We start from the raw sequence: 19,402 nt of genomic DNA, 5'->3' as shown, positions 1-19,402 counted from the left end.
TATCAGGGAATGAACATGGGTCAGAATTATATAAAAATATGTAATAAAATAATTTATCCATATATACAAATTTTTTTGATAATTTTATACGTCTTTATTTTGAGTTTTAGTAATTTTACAGTGACTACAAAATTTACTATGACAGGACCCCTCTATACTATCTATTCTCTACACAAGCTCGTAAAGGCTCTCTTTATTATACAGAAACTGTTGAGAAAGTTGCATTTTATCCACAAAAGTGGCAAAGTAAATATGCAAATTTCTAGTTGTGAATTACATAAATATAAGATTTTGGATGATAAATTGGTAATAAAGTTCATTTGGGTTTCATTTGTTATTTTTTACAGTTAGTATTTTCATATTTTCATCTCGGTAGCAAAGTTTGTATTACTCGCTACGCTCGTATTCAATTTTGGAATAATTCGCTTGCTCGGGTTTCTATATTAGCACGAAGAATTAAACAACAACTTTATCCCCATGTAAAACAAAAAACTATGTTAACTTTTTTATAAAATTCTTGTTTTTATTCCCCAGGTTCTTTCCGGAGCGCCCAAGGTGCGTACAAACATCTGAACACGCCTTTATTGTCAAGGCGTTAGAGTGGATGTTCAGATATTTTTGAGTACCCTGGTCGCTCCGATGTATCTGATGGCAACTGTACAAAGTGTTAACAAAATACCAAAAGAATCAACATTAGAAAATTAAAATCAGAGTTAATACTGCTTGTGGATTTTACGCATGCGTGACAAAGCTGATAATGCTGATATAGAATTTATATGCAGGTCAGTAAGGTCTTCTTTCCATTGTTGATAAAATAGTTTTGCATTGAAAACATTTTGTTATTTGGTTTTAGACAGAAAAGTGGGAGAGATACTGATTAAATGATTTAGTCTTTTTAGCATATAAACTCAAAAGGATATCGTAGCGAAAATAATTAGGAATAGAATGTTAATTACGAGTAGTACTTATTACAATTAATTTTTAAGCGTTTAGGTCCATGGTGGGTAGTGGCAAAAATTAAGTAGCTATACCTACTTAGAAAAATATACAGCGCTGATGGCCTAGCGGTAAGAGCGTGCGACTTTTAATCCGGAGGTCGCGGGTTCAATCAAAACCCGACTCGTACCAATGAGTTTTTCGGAACTTATGTACCTACGAAATATGATTTGATATTTACCAGTTGCTTGTCGGTGAAGGAAAACATCGTGAGGAAACCGGACTAATCCCAATAAGGCCTAGTTTCCCCTCTGGGTTGGAAGGTCAGATGGCAGTCGCTTTCGTAAAGAGTAGTGCCTACGTCAAATTATGGGATTCATTGTCAAGCTGACCCCAGGCTGCGGCAAATTGTCGTGATAACGCGAGGAAGAAGATACCTACTTAGAAAAATAAAAAGATAAATAGAAACTAAAATATTTAGGTGACACTAATTTTTCTAACCAAAAATGTAGCCATAACGACACAATTTTTTCTTAGAGAAAGGTAAGTCCTTAAGCACTCATTATGAAAGCAGAATAAAAAGACATAGTAAAAACCTTTGCAGGTTTTTTATTTTGGGCAATTACAACTGCATTAGAATATGCGTCGAGCCTGTAAATAAAATATTAATTTTATATCCATCAGGAAATAAATTAGGCGCTCATTGTACTCAAATTTCAATCATCCAATATTCGAATTTTGGAAAGGAACATTCATTAACAATCTGGCATAAAGGCGCAAATTTAAAACCGAGCGGCGCGACCGCGCGTCACCCGGCTATTTATAAAATGGCAACGTATTGCCACTGTCTTCGGTACACCCCGAGGTTTCAGCTCTAAACAACAACATGCTACGGTGATAATAGGATAAACAGTCGAAGTGTGGTTTGGGTTTTCCAAGCACTATACCACAGTATCGATCCGCACCCGCCCCACTGCTGGCGGCACACTGCGCCGCGCCGCGCCCGCTCTCACTGCACGCGAAATGGAACGCGAATAACTAACGGCTCTTTTGTCAGCGGATGATTTGCAAAACGTAACACGGTAAGGGCGTAGTCGGAGCACAAGCAAGTGGCGCACTCTCGTGAGAGATGAACGAACAGATAAATCTAAGAATGCGTTATATAATTTTAGTAACTAATCGCAATTTTTGATATACATTGCGGCATTGGATGATACAGCGGGGAATTAGCAGCGTGGTAGCACGTCGATGGATAGCGAGTAAAGCGGTGTAGTCGATCGCATGACTAAAGCAGTAGTTTTTATGGTGGCGGCCGCGGGTCGCGCTAGTGCGGGCTCGCGGCCTCTCCGCGCCGCAAATCGTTGAAATCAAAACTTTCACGCTACGCGCTCGCTACGAAGTTTTACGGCTACGAACTTTCTGCTACGGCGTAGCGCGCACTCAAAACTTTGTTCAGAAAGCTTTTTTATTTGTCACTTTCTGTTATCAACCGTATAAACTTGAGCATTTTATGTCTCGTACAGATGAGACTTTCGACGTGCTCGACTTAGAAACCAGTCCAAGCATACAAGCAATATTCGTTGCTGTTTTACTACTTAAAGTATTGACCGTGTTTCTAGTCTTCTATAACGTTAATCCGACCAACTTACCAATTTAGATTGTAATATTTTAGGAATTTGTGTTAATTGCAGTCGGATAGAAATATAATTAAACAGTAAGAGCAAGAGCATTGCAGGTTTCTCGTAGTAGGTATTAGCATCCTTTGGCTGGCATTGTGGCTGGCGCGCCAGTCGCAGTCGACTCGGTTTTGTTGTTCGTGGAAGCAAGTCGCAGGTGGGCGCCGCCGAGCGCGGCCGAGGTTGTCCGAGCGCGGCCGAGCGCCGAGCGGGCGAGAACGCCGTAAGCGCCGCGCTGGCGCGGGCCCGCGAGCGCCGAGCGCCGAGCGCCGTCCGCCGCCGACCCGACCAGTCTACGATCGGCCTCCATCCTACTCGGTTGTGTAAGTGACGGCGTAAACTACATTTGACAGTTGTTATCGTGATCGTGTGATGTTTTCATATCGGAACTATGGTGTATCCCCATGAAAATGTGGAGTGATTTCCAGGTAAGTGTCTATTATAAGGCGTCGCGTTGCTTTTTAGGATTACGGTCATGGTTCTGTGATAAACTCGACTTGTTGGAATCAGCCTTGTTCGTTTGGTCTTTCCAATGTTCTCTGAGTAGTCTTTGAATGAGGGTAGATTTATCTTGTATGTTAATGCGTTAAATTGGTTGTTCTTTTTGTGATTATTTGGTCTGTTTTGAAGTTTGGTAACTTTTTCGAAATTTATATTCTTGAAGTGTTTTGGAGCTTTCAATGTGCGAATCGTTTAGTTTGATGTAATCCGTCTACTCTTTTCATTCTATGCTATTGCAAAGTAAATCAAACAATAACTAAAATTCCTCAATGTGACTTTAGTATTTATTTACAGATAGGTAGGTGACTTTGTCAGTGAATGATATTTGAAAGGATGCAAGTTGCCATTATTCTTAAAATATATGAATGGATTCTAAAATTAGATTCTTAACTTTTGTGTCATAAATTATTCAGTTAAGAATATACATATTGGTTTTGGACTCTCAAAGTGTTATTTATGTAACGTAACGCACATTTAATTAAAAAGCTATGAATTATAAACTTTGCATAACAGCTGTGGCGGGAGCGATGGCGCCTTTTTTTCAAATCTGACAGTTGTCGTTTCCGGCTATCTGTCAAACGCCATGTGATGGAAGGGCGCATTCGTAGAGTTTTAAATCGACATTATTCTCGCTGTGAGCGCGCGGCGGCCGCGAAGAATACGTGGATAGCTGCGTCCCGCTCGGGCGCGCGGTGCCGTCTCGCTCGCGCGTCTGTTTTTATGCCGGAGCGGGTTTTTTGCCGAGCTCGGCTGGCGCCGCGCGGCGTACATTAATTACTCGAGCCACGGAGCGGAGTTTACTTTCTACATCACCATTCGCTGCAGGGCCTCGACTCGCTCGGACGCGAACCGCTTTTTTTTTAAACTTACATCGTATTTTAAAGCCTATTCGAATTGTAAAACTTCTAGATATGTTTTGACCAGTAACTAATTAAAAATTAATGAAGAATTTGTAGTGAAACGGAGCAATCATGTGTGAGGAGCGGGGGCGGGCGGGGTCGGTTGCCGGGCGACGGCTGAGCCCGCCCAGCGCCGCCCCCGCGCCACTTAGTGAGATTTACTTTGAGACTGGGATCGCCAATGGCGACTACACTCCCTGGTCTTCCAAATGATCCCAGTTTAGCTTTGAGGGTACAAACTTCAGCGTATGAAATACCCGAATGCTTGGATGAGATTTATTTGGGGTTTCAGCTATTTTATGTTGGGCTAGCATCTGTTCCGCTGCCTTAAGGTTCATTATTCCTAAAATAGGACCAGCAAGCATTTTACTAGTATTTTCAACATTTTATAGTACATTTGCATGGCATGAAATACCGACACTTTTTTGCGCTTATATCTATACCTATGTACCTATATGTATTTCCTTTGTGTATGACGATCTGAAATGAAAAAATAAACTGTAATATAAATCACTTCAAATGTATGTCAAGTATGACGAAAGTAGTATATTCATACAGGTATCTCGAGCCATATTATGTATTCAATATAAAATCCAAAAACTGCTACGAGTTCTATTCTACGACAAAAAAAGATTTCAACGGGTGGCCCAAAAATATTTCTAAAAATTGAAGTCCTTTATTTTGTCTAAGTACATCCTTTCCTTTTGTCACACTATACAAGATAGTCTGATTAGATTTATATCTCTATGTTTGTCTATCGGTTCTGTAGATAATTAGCAATAGGTTTGTAATCATTGTAGAAAGAATAAGATATTTAAAAGTTATTTATATGTTTCCTAAACGTTAAAGTACTGTCTGAGTTTTGCGATCAATACCTAAATGAAACCTCCAAATTTAGTTCTAGTTAGTAAAACCAGTATAACATAATATATCTTATCACAGGCTATTCTCATGAAACTTCCTACAACCATGATAAACCAATATTTGATAATTCGCATATAATTACAAATAATAGCCAAGAAAAGCAAAATCGACTGAGAAATCTTATCCAATCCTCTTCGAAGGTTGACAGTTTAAAAACCTATCTGTGTTGAAATTAGACCGCGAAAAGTGCAGCGATTTTGTTAGCACACGAAGTGCGTGGTATTTTAAACGTCAAACTTCTATACTATATACGTATAAATAACACTTGCACTGCGTATGCTATAAAAATCCTTGGTCTAAGTCTAAAGAGTCTAAAGACCTTCAAAATATCATTTGTTATGTTACTTATGTTTATATTTCCATCCTAAATCTTCATTTAATTTAGGACCTAAATTTCAAACACAAAAAATCATACGGAAACTCAGCAATTTGAATCTTAATGCCTAAAATTCGACTTGAGAAACATATAACTGGTTATTATTAGCCTTAACACCTACATTATAAAGTCCACATTCGCTTGTAAACTCGCCGAAAAATTCCACATGTTAGCGCGTATTTATTTACTTGCCGAAAGCGGGAGTTGCTCACGTGTAGGCCTACATATAGTACATATGGGAGGCTGAGGGTGCAACGGGACTGCGACTTGTTGCAGTTCATATGTTCTACATGCGTTACAGTGCATACGGAAACTTTTCTGGCCCGTCTACTAAGACTGTAGGGGAGACCGAGTTGAGTTGTGAGTTGTGACAGAGGAGAGTTGTGACATCGTTGATTATTTGGAATCTATTAACTAAAAACCGGGCAAGTGCGAGTCGGACTCGCGCACGAAGGGTTCCGTACCATAATGCAAAAAAAAAACAAAAAAAAGCAAAAAAAAAAACGGTCACCCATCCAAGTACTGACCCCTCCCGACGTTGCTTAACTTTGATCAAAAATCACGTTTGTTGTATGGGAGCCCCATTTAAATCTTTATTTTATTCTGTTTTTAGTATTTGTTGTTATAGCGGCAACAGAAATACATCATCTGTGAAAATTTCAACTGTCTAGCTATCACGGTTCGTGAGATACAGCCTGGTGACAGACGGACGGACGGACGGACGGACAGCGAAGTCTTAGTAATAGGGTCCCGTTTTACCCTTTGGGTACGGAACCCTAAAAATAAAAACAAGGTCGCAATAGCGCGCGTTTGTTAGTTCAAGTAACGAGCTAACAAACGCACACTGTTGCGAGCTCGCTAACAGTCATTAGATTCCAAAAAATCGACAATGTCACAACTCTCATCTGTCAAAACTCATCTCGGTCTCCCCTAGAACAATTAAATCCTATCCTTTCTACTAGATTTATAGAACAATGAAATCCTGTCCTTTCTACTAGATTTATAGATATAGAACAATGTTTTCGGGGCTCTTGTTAAACCTACAAACTAGGAATTATTTAACTACTCAATTATTTATTTCTACAAAAAAATTACAAATGGCAGACTTAATTCCTATGGCATCAAGTAATTATCAGATCAAACAATTTGTATCTATTAGTTGAAATTATCTGAGAAGAATCTTATAGAAAACTAATCTATTCAAAATTTAAATGTTACTGTGGATAATACGGTTCAAGAGGTTTTTTAACTATTACATATTTGAGGCTTTGGGTACATTACTTACTACATAAATATTTCCTTTTAGTTAGGTACTAACGTACAATCTACATTATTACTTATTATTATAATAAGGACAAAACTTATCTGACAGAGACCACTGTGGGTAAACTAAAAAGTTAAATGTTCGGACATGATTGTGTGAACATTAACTATTTACCCAATTAATAAAGTTCAAACTCAAGTCAGGGCAACGCATTTTTAAACCAAACTTATTTTAGGACTATATTTTTCTGTCCTCCGTATAAAGACTGATAAAAATCTTAATCTAAACTAACCCTAGGACTATAATAAGTAACTCTTTGCGCCTATACGGACGTAGGCGTCAGTTGTACAACGGAAAGTAAACCACCGAGGTAACAATTACCGTAATCAGCTGTTACTTTCAGCGCGACGTGCCTAATTCGGAGCAATAAACTGCCATCTCGCGCCTCTAGTGCATCGTAATGGCGGCACTTACACATTCCACCGTAGTAAACAATCCACCACGTGCTCGTTAATGTAATAAATAGCCACGAGAATTAGCCATACGAGTCATCGAAGACACGCATAATAATCGCTTATGCAAACGATGCTAATTATGTAAAGCATTATGAACCGTAGCGACCGTATTTTGACATACACGGCTAACGATGGCCATTGTGTGACTCAATGAACTTGAACGCTTTAATAATATAGGGCATCGACATCTATGAATGGCCGAACACCTGTTTCAAGACTGCTCAAATGTCAGGTGTATCCCGAATTGTATGCGAACAAATATTTTCATTAGCGATGCATTGAGATGAGATGCGAGCGACACAAATCGACCACCTGTTATTTTTATTGTTATTTACTTTGTTACTTTTTTTCTTTGCGCATTTGTAGTAGATCGGTTGTATTGTATTATTATTTTATAGTAACTTTGTTACAAGCAAGGGTTGAATGAAAGGAACCTTGCTTGATAAACAGCAATAGCGCTACCATCAGACTGTTATTTGAATGATCGAACACTTAGTTCAATTGTGTTAGAAATTCGCACAAAGAATCTAAGCAGCAAATCCTTACCTATGGCCGGGAATCCCATCCTCAGAGACTGACATATGAAGTCCCGGCGATGCGTCCCGTCTTCGCATAAATCCCCATGCCGATGCGACCCGCGACCCATTTACGTCGTATAAAACAATATACGAGTCAATGAACCCACTTTCGTGTGCCTATGTAAACAGAAACACTGCATATTTTCGGTAAACACGCCCGAGACGACTCGACGCCAATAATTTATGTAAATCCTCGTCATTGTATAAGTAAGTGATGTTTTTATTGCCATCTTGTTTTGACGGTCAAGTTCAGATCGCGAAAGTTCAACGTAGGTATCTAAGTAAGTAGGTACGATTCTGGGAAGTTACCCTGTTAAGTTGTTGAGCACCTTTGGCGAGACAAGTTTCAAGACATTGTAACTTTATTCGGCCCGCTAGGCCTTGGTGAAGTAACTACACAAGTCATTTTAATCGGTTGCTTTGCAACTCTATTAATGAATGTCTACTAGTAATGACTCGGTCTTAAGTCTACGCTAGACGTAATCTTAGTACTGGTCCTATTCGCATTAACTAAGTAGGTATTCAATTATTAATATGTAAGTAGGTAAGATAGTCCGTTTATTATCCATTCAGGTGCTACGATTCAAAGTAATTTTATTGGATTAAAATAGTTTACATTTTTTTGCATTGTAGTGTAGGTAACTAAAATTCACGGTGTATAAATAGCTTGCGTGGGAAATACCTACTGTACTAAAAACTTAAGCTTATCTACTTTTTACGATAAAACTCATTTGTAATGTAGCCGAGCTGCAGACAAGTAAACGTAAATAAACAATTTACAACGAGCGAGTAGTAGCGTAAAATCTCATTCTAATTACTATGATAATGGTTTATTACCACTACAAATCTGTTTCCTAGATACCGCACATTAATCACTCGTGAATTGTGAATGAATGCTATTATTATACGGCAACCGGTCAACGATATCAGGGTGATGTAAACGTCATTTTATAATCATAAGCTCATAAATAAACATGGTGACGTAGGATCGGAAGCGGCAGGTCGGAACTTGGTGAAACAACGCACACTTGCGTAACAATGTTTTGACATTCGACAGCGACACATTTAGCGCGCATTAAGTGGATCAATGAACTTGAGCCGTTTGTATGTGCTTGTTACACAATCGCCGTTTGAGTGAGATTAATGCGCGGATTATGGCACGCGATACGTTTCAATTTACGTTCCGTTTCATTCATGAGTAAGATAATGACGGCGTCGTTCCGCTCGCCTGTTCGCCTGTCAGTTGTCGCTCACGTGTGATCGGCTTCATCTACCGCGTTTCACTTCGACGAGGGCCGCTGCCAACGCTGGCCCGCCGCAGTGCACCCATGCGCCTACCACACACTCACTCTATCTTTATTCGACCGTGAATGCTAGCCGGCGCTACTGAGAATGAATCTAAGTTGCACAAATAAAGTCACACACAGATAAACCGTTTTACAGCCGTCCAGTCCAAGTCCGGGGAGGAAGTGTGTTAGTTCCGAAGGCGCTCGTACTATTAGCTGCGAGTTTACAAGACGGCGGGGGCAGGGAGTACGTCTTCACCCATTGACGGTTGAAGCACCCCGCGACACTTTCACTGCCCGTTATTGCACTTACTACGCGCCTACTGCAGCGGGCGAGGGGGCCACCCCAATGCATTCACCCTACCCCGCGCCCTTACACAAGGGTGCACGCTTTACTAAATTTAAGAACACAATCTTCTACTGTGTGATCTATCATAGTCCTTCGGCGCATTCGTGCGTGCATACGGATTTTCTTTAACGCTCCGCACGCCATGCTGAGTTCAACGGTCAGACGGTAGAAAATTGCAGCGTTATTTAACAATCTGCCAATCGAACTGTTATGCGCAGACGAGGCGACATTGTGTCGTTGATCTGTGACGTAAGGTTTATTCGTTAATCGCCGGATCGGAGACGATCGGCCGTAGTTTAAAACAACGCGTTAGCGTATCAAAGATCGTATCTCAAGTCTAGACGGGCGGGCAGTCGAGTTTAAGTGGGACAATGTCAGCGGTGAGGGCTCGCTATTATTTGCGTAGACACGTGTGCCGAGGAGCGGAGTGACAACTCGTGACGGAAGTTTGTAAACAGAGGCGGCCTTGCGACCTGCGGCCGATAGTCACGCACAGCGATGCCAATACTGATACAGATTACACTTTCTCAAATCCGCTCTATCAATGGAAACAATGATAACATCGCGCGTCAACGAACTCAAAACGATTTGTTATTGACGCAACAAACTTGCCGCTAGTTCGATACAAACGATTTATGGAAACGACATTGATAGAAATAGCTGCAGTTGCCGTCTAGTTGCAGTCTAGCCTACAAAACCATTAAAGTAACTTGGAAATATTTAGGCACAAAGTTTTAACGATAGTTTAACCAAATTTCCCAATTGTTTTTTAAGTAGCATTTAAGTCAGACCTATGTATATGTAGGAAATCACATGGTAGGTAACAGTCACAAGTGTAACTTTACCTGCCCGAAAAATTGGAACCATTTGTGGTTCCAATTGAATCGACTGCTATAAGAAATGCTTTCTAAAGGGTTTACATGAAACACTGAAAAATGTCCTAAATAGAGTTAGATCGATGATCTTTTTAAAAGTATAAAACTTTAAACTTAAAATTAGGACTCTTATTTCAGCAATAAAAATAAAAAGTGAAATGTTACGACATAGTAAAGAGAGCATTGAATAAAGAGATCGTGCACATGGCAACGTCGGCATCGGCACACAGGCGGGACGTCTCGCCCGCGACTGATTGATGCCCGATAGATCGACATTGAACCCGTCTACTGTACAGTGTACACCAGTGTTGCCAACTTGGCATAAATGATGCCAGTTCTGGCATATTTTCACTCGCTTTGGCACCAAAATTTTCCATTTAGCATCTGGCATATTTTTTAGCATAATTTAGTCTAAGCGAAGTTTGCACCAACTTGGCAGCAACAATATGCGCCATCGCCTTATGTGGTTCATATTTTCATATGAATTTTTGACTTTTGTGGACGGATGGACGTCAACGGACTATATAAAGTTGGTCAAGCAGATCTTGTCAGTAGAAAAAGGCGGTAAATTTGAAAAATGTATGTGTTTTAAGTGTCTAATTTCAAGTGATATTTTAGCATTTATTGGCATAGGTGTTTCAAAAATATTAGGCATAATTTTGGCATAATCTAGACATTAGGCTAGCATTTTATCAAAATCCGAGTTGGCAACACTGGTGTACACATCCGCGGACTTCCGCCCGTGCCCGTGACGTCGCACCGCGCCCCTCTGACGTACGACCTACGTAACATTTACATTCTTTTGTTTACACTATAAAACTTGTATTATTGTTTGGGTCGACGGTTTGGATCTGTATGCTTTATGACTGCGCTACCTGTTCCGGTGTTTGACAATTCGGTCTTGAGCGCGTGCGTAACCTGTTTGCACTGTATTACATACAAATATTCAATAACGGCGAGTGATTATACATTCAAATTAATACTTCAACGGTTTAGCTTGGTGACATAAAATAAATATTATCTTTTATGACTTTATCAGCTGTTAGTTATGTAACTGTGTTTGAACAGCTGTTTTGGATAGGTAATACGATTATTATTACAACAAACATGCGACTTATTCAAGATTCTACGTTTATTTCAATATTTGTTGCGTGGTTCGACCTCGGCTATTTGCGAAAACAGTGATTCAACTGCAGTGACGACATTTTTCCAGCTAAAAGGCTTCCGAGGGTGCCTATTTTTAGAAACCACGGGAAGAAGTACAAATTGAGCTTGTTTTTCCCGATTTTCGCAATATATAACTCCTTGGTTTAAGGCAGCGGTCGGCAACCTGCGGCCCGCGGGCCGCATGCGGCTCGTGAACCTGTCACTTGCGGCCCGAGAGCCGCCTTGGCTATTTTTTATGTAATAGTGACAATTAAACGACAATGTCTCATAAAGTCATAAATATTAAAAAAGTACGACCCGCGTCACCTCCATTAACTACTATGTGGCCCTTGGCTGCTAAAAGGTTGCCGACCGCTGGTTTAAGTTATAAATAAGTAAGTCAGAAAATATTGCCAAAACGGCTCTACATTTATGCATCCGTAGACAAAAGCCTTTTATTAAAAAAATTACATATATACCAGATTTTGTACTAACTCAAAAAGTAGTTTGTTTTATGTATTGTAATCTCGTTTTTTTTTACACTGGTAAATTTACTACGGATCTGACAAAAAATTCGCCGTCATCGCATTCGCAGTCGCATTTTCACAATTAAATAAGTAAAAATCTTAAATGGCACAGGAAAAAGAAAAATGTAGGCTCTGCATTCGTTTCAAACACATTTAAATTTTAAAACATTCTATATTTGCTTCTATGCATAGAACCAGCGCATTCCACCACTCGTCCAAGCTAATTTAGTTTCTCAAACTCCACGGGTATACCCTAACCCTAAAATGCGCAAGAGCACCGGCACGAGTAAGCTAACTAGCCGGCTCCAGGGACTAATCTCCTAAGTGCGTACCCGGCCCGCCCGTGGGGGGGTTCATTAAAAATTCATTCGTATTTCGGAGCCCCGTAATCAGCCGCGGGGAGGCGCGCTCTGTTTTCTTCGTTATCTATCATGATTTATAGCTAGCTATGCTTGTTTATAGTTTTTGTTTACATTTTTGTAGTTCTAATTAGGGGTCATCCATTAATTACATCACACGTTTAGGGGGAGGGAGGGGGTCAAGAAAATGTGACATATTGTGACATGAGGGAGGGGGGAGACACAAACTTTGTGACGTCACTTTAACTTCATCAGTAACCGAAAATTTATTTTAATTATTTTATTCACTGTACATTTAAATAACAAGTTTTTAAAATGATAATCGTTTTTATTCGTTTAATTTTCTTTCCTAAGCAGTTTTAGGTTATAAAATTACTAATATTTATATCGTCAAAAATATTTTGATAAAATATTAATAGTACTTACTTAATTCGATTTGGCGATTTCGTAGAAAAAATGTGACGTCACACTAGGGGGGAGGGGTTTGCCAAATGTGACCAAGTGTGACAAGGAGGGGGGAGGGGCCAAAAAACCTAGAAATTCGTGTGACGTAATTAATGGATGACCCCTTATAGATTGGTAATGTTATGCTGACGTTATTGATATATCTACTAATTATTCAACCTTTGAGTGCTAATCATTTAAATAACTTAATTTGCCCTTAACGCTAAGTATAATCATCATATCACCATTTTTAGAGCTCCGCGAAATTTTGTGGGATCACTTCGGTCTTGCAAATCAGTTATTTTCTTTTGCTGTATTCTTAGTGATTTATACATTTAAAGCTAGATAAAGGGCAATAATAATAAAAGTATAAATGTAGAATTTTTAGCATCGTCAGTAACACTTGACGTCAAATGACGTTGTGGCGTCTAAACACGGCTCTCCATCTACACCATATGACTTTTTCAGCAAGCAAAGGGTTAATTTCAATTGTAGTTTTTTGCGATTGTTAATTAATATGAATGTAAGTAGTGGTTTAGATGTTAGTTTCGACATTTTTCCCTATCGGGTGGTAGGGGACTCCCCATTCCATTGGTTCTTTGATCTCTACTATGTATTTGTATTCATGACTACTCGAATTAAACTCGAAATGAGTAAGCAACTGCCGTACTTGTTGTTTCAATTTAAGTTTAACTTATATAATATAACTTATCGTGGGATTTACAAAATTATCAAACCTATTAATAAACCTTTTTACTTGTATATTGTTATCTGTAAAAAGGAATCCCTAGACTCTAGAGTCTAGATGATTAACCAAAATAAAAAAAAAATTAGACGTCTAATGTTTAGAGACAAAAATAATATTCAACTTATGGTAACATTCCATTTCTAACCGCAGCTGCACTACCGGTACTGAACGCGTCGCTGTCATTGTCGATTTCCATAGTAAAATTGTCAGTAATGTAGCTGCGGTTAGAAATGGAATGTTACCCTTATAATACTTTTTATACTTTTAATTTTAAACGATGTCGATCCAAAACTCTTTGTCAAATCGACATGCGTTCGACTCGAGTTCGCATGGTAGCGCTGCGAGGGCCCGCCGCCCTCTCGGCCACCTAATCTCCCCAACCCCCCCGTGACGTCACGATAGGTTTTTTGGCAATGAAAAAGAAATGATAAAGCCCCCTCAGATTATACGTTTTTCACTTTTTTCGAACAGTCGCGTGCGAGACGAGACGCCGTTATAATTTATATAGGTCATTGTTTTGTTTGTTTCCAAAAACATATGCGCATAATCAGTTGGCCTGATTCCACTTGCCTACTGTAGACTGATAGCGCCGGTTGCCAGGGGGCTGTCGGAGCTCTTTACTCGACTGACAAAGAAGGGTATGATTTCGATAGGTTTTTTTTGGCTATGGCACATTTTTTTTTGACGCGTTCTGCATCCCAAACTGCTTGACGTGCAGCGATTTTGATAGCCCACGCAGTGCAAGTATTATGTATTCATACTTTATAATTTCATAGATGTTTGATGTTAAAAATAACACTTGCACTGCGTGGGCTATCAAAGTAGCTGCAGACTTTTCTTAGCCTAACTCTAATAACGTTTGTGATGTCGTAACTCCTTAAAGTTCGTAAGTTTGTAGTACAAATGACTTAAGCAATATTTTAAGTGTTGGTTACCTACATAGAAAATATAACATGAAAAAATAACCAGAGTCAAAATGTAATACATACTTGCGTTCGGCGTTACAGACAAAGTCGGATCGAGATAACTAACTCTACATGGCATTTGGTATCACAAAGTGTAACAATGTCATCATTAATGTCAAATTTTGTGAAAATATGACGTTCATAATCCCACTCTCCCACTTTGTTCAATTCGAATCGGTGCAAAGTTATCTTAGACGCACTCTGAAGTCTATTTTTTATTCGGTAGACTAAAATGACATTTCGTAATATGAACATAAAATGTAATTTCATACTATTAAATGTCATTTTAGTCTACCGAATAAAAAAAAATAGACTTTACAGACTTGTACCATACCTGCCACTTGTCCCGACACCAATCGAACTCCATAAATCCAACCGAACCCAATATTTTAATTGACACTCGATATAATCGTAAACATCGTTTTTTTTACGTTAACGGGACTAAACAGGTTTGTGAATGGCGGGGTGGGCATCAATCACACGATCAGCTGATCGCCGTTTTCCTTTTCATCTCGTACTTTATGTAATTAATAGCCCGCTGCGGGCGCCCGCGCGACGCAGTTGGTAATAGGCGTACGCGCCGTTAAGGCGAGCGGTGGCGGAGATGACTTTGACAATTCGGTTCTAACACTGATTGAGCTTCTCAAACCTTATTGTGACGCGATAAGGTCTAGCTAGTCTGTTATGTTAGTATGGTAGGTACCAGCTTGCGATAATTTATTTTAAAGAAGATGTTATGTGGCTACTTTCGTAAATAAATAGCAGAATTAGATAAAATATCTTTAACCCGAATTTAAAAAAACTCTCTGAGAAATAATTGGTATTTCTCAGAGAGTTTTTTAAAAAGTAATGTTGAAGTTCAAGTTTTTAGTCATTTTTTATTTAGTTGATAACATACGTATGGTATAAATCTATTGATTTAACATTATATTGTTATTACATTATTTGGTAAACTAGGTTCGAGCATGACGCCCTTTAACAACGATCATTCCACGATACCACGCGCCTTAACACTCAAACGTCCTTACGACCTTTCAAGCCGCGCGGGGTCTCCGAACTAGACGCCTCGATTTATGACAGTCACGTACTGATTACATGAATGAACTGCTTATGGGCTGAATCCTCCACTGCTTAGTAGATGCGGCGCTCATCGCGAATGCTGATCGTGGCTTATCCACTGTTTAGTTGCTTGCTTACTTGTCCGGCGGACATCGAACCGCGCGGTAACTTCTATTGTTAAAACCGGGGGCGTTTGTTTTTAATTTCATAAATCGGTATCGTAGATAAAGATCGTATTGTGTAGTTGTGAATGAAGAAGTCATAACTCGTAAACTACCGTAATGATTAGGGTTTAAGAGGTAAGAAAAAACGTCATACCGCAATACTTTTTGTTATCATTATCCAATATTTGCGACGGGCCGGGCACGAGCCACAGTTTTTATTAACGACAAAAAATCTTTTCAGGAGCTCCGCTCCCATTGTTCGATTATTCGGCGAGAAATCCTAACAGGTGTCCGTTTAATGGGATCGTATTTAGTCAGTCGGCATTAGGCTCCCATAAATACCCGCCTCAACAAGTGACAGAGGCCCGCATCACAACGGGCCCGTATAAGTATCAATTTATGAACAGAAGGGAAGGCCAGTCTCCGGGTTTCGTATTTTTTTCCGAGTCACTCTGTTGGGTAACGGAGTAACGGAACGTGTCGAGAGGGGCCGGCTCGTATCGCTCGCTGGTTTCTCATGCAATGTTGCAACTCGCTGGAGGCTACGGTGTGGGCAATACACAGTACAGAGAGCGGACTCGAGGCGTAAGCCACGCGTGTGTGGGTGACGTCAACGCGCCACTTTCTCCATACTTTCGTCGTTGGCGCGCTAAAAAACAGAGCGACTAGACGAAGACTATTAATACATGCGGTGCGACGTCGCACGCTCTGTCGCGCGAAACTATACGGAATTGTTTTCTACATGTATATACCTCGCATGCTCGCCAGCGTCGACTCTCCCTCGTCGCTACGGGCGCCGTAGCGTTCGATTATAATGATATAATTGAGTATGTTTGCTACGCTCCAGCTAGTTTGGAGCCTAGGAATAGTTAGGTAGGAGACCGTTGAATCAGGCGGTCGAGCGCGCCGCCAGCACGACGCTAACTCGGCGTGCAAACAACACGCGCAGCCGCTCGGAGCGAGGTCGGAGCGGCCCGGTAATGCAAATAGCCCGGCTTATTTAGCAACATTAAATTCAGCTTTAATTCGCGCAGAAACATCGAACAAGTAAAATCCATTTGTTGGCATCGTGCGCCTGTCTAATTAAGCTCTGTCATAGACTCTTCGAAGGCTCTATTACGAGCCGCCTCCAAACTTAGAGCAGACTCGGAAAAGACACATTCGGTATTCGATAAGAGAGCCGAGGCGGCCGAAATTGAGTTTTGTTTTTATGGGAGCAAGGATGATATTGTGGGGCGAGATTGAAATTCAGTTCGGTTCGGTCGGTGTGACAATTACGGCGATGCGGCCCGCCCTCGCGCCGCGCCGCCGCAATCGATAGGCCTAGCGAGGGCGGGCGGGGGGCGCGGGCGCGGGCGGCGGTGGCTCATTACTTATGCAAAGCAGCAGTGAGCGCGCACGAGCAGCACTCCGCAGCACGCCAGCAGCCCGCGAACTGACCTTAACTCCATATCGATTATTCGACCCAAGACTCGGACTCCGACCATTCAAATATCATGAATTCAGCCGGCCGATAAACCGGGATTGGAAACTTTTCATTCAGGCAGGATTGTAAAGCGTATAGGAAAGTTAGAAAGGGCCCTAATCTGCAAGTTGGCAATAGACTAACGGAGCCCATTACTGAATTCGGGGGCCGTCTTTGTGCGCTCCCTCCGGCGGGCCCTTCGTTACCCGCTGCAGGAAGGGTCGCCCCTGACTTTTGTCTCCTCTCCGCTATTCAGCCCGGCTCGCTACAATATTTCATTTGTGGAATACCCGCGTTAATATTTATTCACGTGGACGGGTCCGCTCCTAAACTTTTGCGACTCTGAATAGGTGCAATTTCGACTATGAGCTTCATAATTGTAGCCTAATTTTGCATTTAGTTGACCATTGTGAATTGCGTTGGGGTAAGGAAATGGGACAAAGAAGATACTTTAAGCAGACTCATAATCTGAAACTGCTTTTACGATTTAACTTTCATACTAATGTTTTGTGAACCATAACCGTCCCGAAATATTACTAAAAATCTTTGAAACATGTATTACCTACTACCTACTTTGTATAGCCTTTATACCGTCACCCAACAGAAATCATTAGTAACGTAGTTTATTTTTAAAACACTTAAACTAACCTGAGATCTTACATTGCGAACGAAAAGTTCGTCAAAGTTACTGCAAACCGCCACATCATCGTGTGTCAGCGGGCAGCTTCCGCGATAAAGTTTACGCGGCAAAACTCCCGCGCTTTATAACCAAGTTTACCGGGTACACACCCCGCGGCACCGCTACCGCGCAGTATATACCATACCCGGTATATAATGTAAATTGGACGGGTGCTCCAGCATTGCGGGCGCGCTTGCGGCCGCCGCCGCACGTTCCGCTGCCTCTGAACCTTTGTCCTAACTTTTTACCCTTCAGCGTAATGATTTTCAGAACACGGCTTTAATACCTACTATTTTTACCTCGTCCCTTACTAAATACCTATAGCATTTATATAAAAGGAGATTTTAACAAATGACGGTTACTTTAACTGAAATAAAATCAGATCGTAATGCGTCGAGAATTAAGTACCTATTTTTAAATTAAAGGATGCATTATTTTAGTACTCAATCGGCGTATGCATTTGTTCTTCAACGATTAAAATCACCGCGGTGCCTCAGCAGTGTGTTACGCACTTTGATACGAAGCGGTATCGCGTCTTATCACGCGTGATCGCGCCAAGGTGACGGCCTGGAGCGATTGCTCAGCCACTGATAGCACACAATCATTTCTTCGCCTTTCGACATTTACACTGTCAGCTTTAACGTCTTGCAATTAAGAGAATTACTTTTGCGCTTGCCATTTTCTTTTTGTTTATCTTTATATACCGTATAGTCTAGATAAATTAAATGTTACTTTTTAGAATTTTTATGTTTATTACGCTACTTGAGCCTAGTAATGGCCGGCTATCGTATCGAATTGATAAGCAGCAACACAATCGACTTTGCCGCATGCCTGAAGAAATCCATTGTTTCGATACTACATAATATATGTCGGTGAATTTCAAAATCGGTAGTTTCCTTCACCTTAAATCTGAGGGCGCGAAACTTTACAAAGTTTTCGCGCTCGGCCAATTATGTGCGAAAGGAGTATCATATCGGCGAAGGCCACGTGCTCTGTTGACGTTAACAAAGTTTCCCGATGCGGGGAAAACTTTGTGACATGTGAGTGGTAGATACTTACAATATGAACCCCTCCCGCGCTCCGCACCGCCGCCGCCGTGACTCAGCGGCGCCCTCGCGCGACGTCGCCCCGTCTACCCCCGTGGAAAATTTATACCCACCCTCTCTCCGAGAGCATTAGACCCACGGCCCGCCAAATCCGACCTTATCTTGGAACATCAAAGTACATTTTCCCTCGTATCGAACGCCCAAGACAAAGGAGCAACGCCGAATTTGCCAAAAACGAACCGTATCTCCAGAGGGATATAGTTTGTAATTTATGTGGCGGACCGAGTCATGTGCTACGAAAACGCAGTTGTGACGTCACATAGCTCGTAGGCAACTCGATTATGATTTCATAAGTTAACTCAAAATTAATTCTAATACTAAGTATTGTCCAGTATTCATCTATCGGTGCTAGTAGTGATTATGTACTCGTACTCTACTGTACATAGCTCTCAAAACGTAACTATACTTAGGACTATACTATGCTACATTCTACTACTCGAAATTGATTCTCTGAACAACAAAGGCATGCATGAAAAATGCCAAATTAGAGTAGGAGTCTTGTTCGCAATGCTTTTTTCTTTAGCTTAGTTAGACGGCGGGTGGCTCGGCTCTCGGCAGGCG

General features: G+C 40.8%; 1 protein-coding gene across 1 annotated transcript in view; it reads left to right on the top strand.

The window, feature by feature from the left end:
- Nucleotides 1-2,696: 2,696 nt before the first annotated feature.
- LOC134673161 (uncharacterized) overlaps nt 2,697-19,402 on the top strand; it is a 30,179-nt gene continuing 13,473 nt past the window's right edge. The window contains exon 1 of the mRNA XM_063531107.1: nt 2,697-3,040. Coding sequence (XP_063387177.1) covers nt 3,017-3,040 — 24 coding nt within the window. The 5' untranslated portion in view covers nt 2,697-3,016. The remainder of the gene's footprint in view (nt 3,041-19,402) is intronic.

The sequence above is a fragment of the Cydia fagiglandana genome, chromosome 18 (genome assembly GCF_963556715.1).
Source record: "Cydia fagiglandana chromosome 18, ilCydFagi1.1, whole genome shotgun sequence".
Classification (NCBI taxonomy): Eukaryota; Metazoa; Arthropoda; class Insecta; order Lepidoptera; family Tortricidae; genus Cydia; species Cydia fagiglandana.
This window is presented reverse-complemented; position numbering and strand designations above follow the sequence as displayed.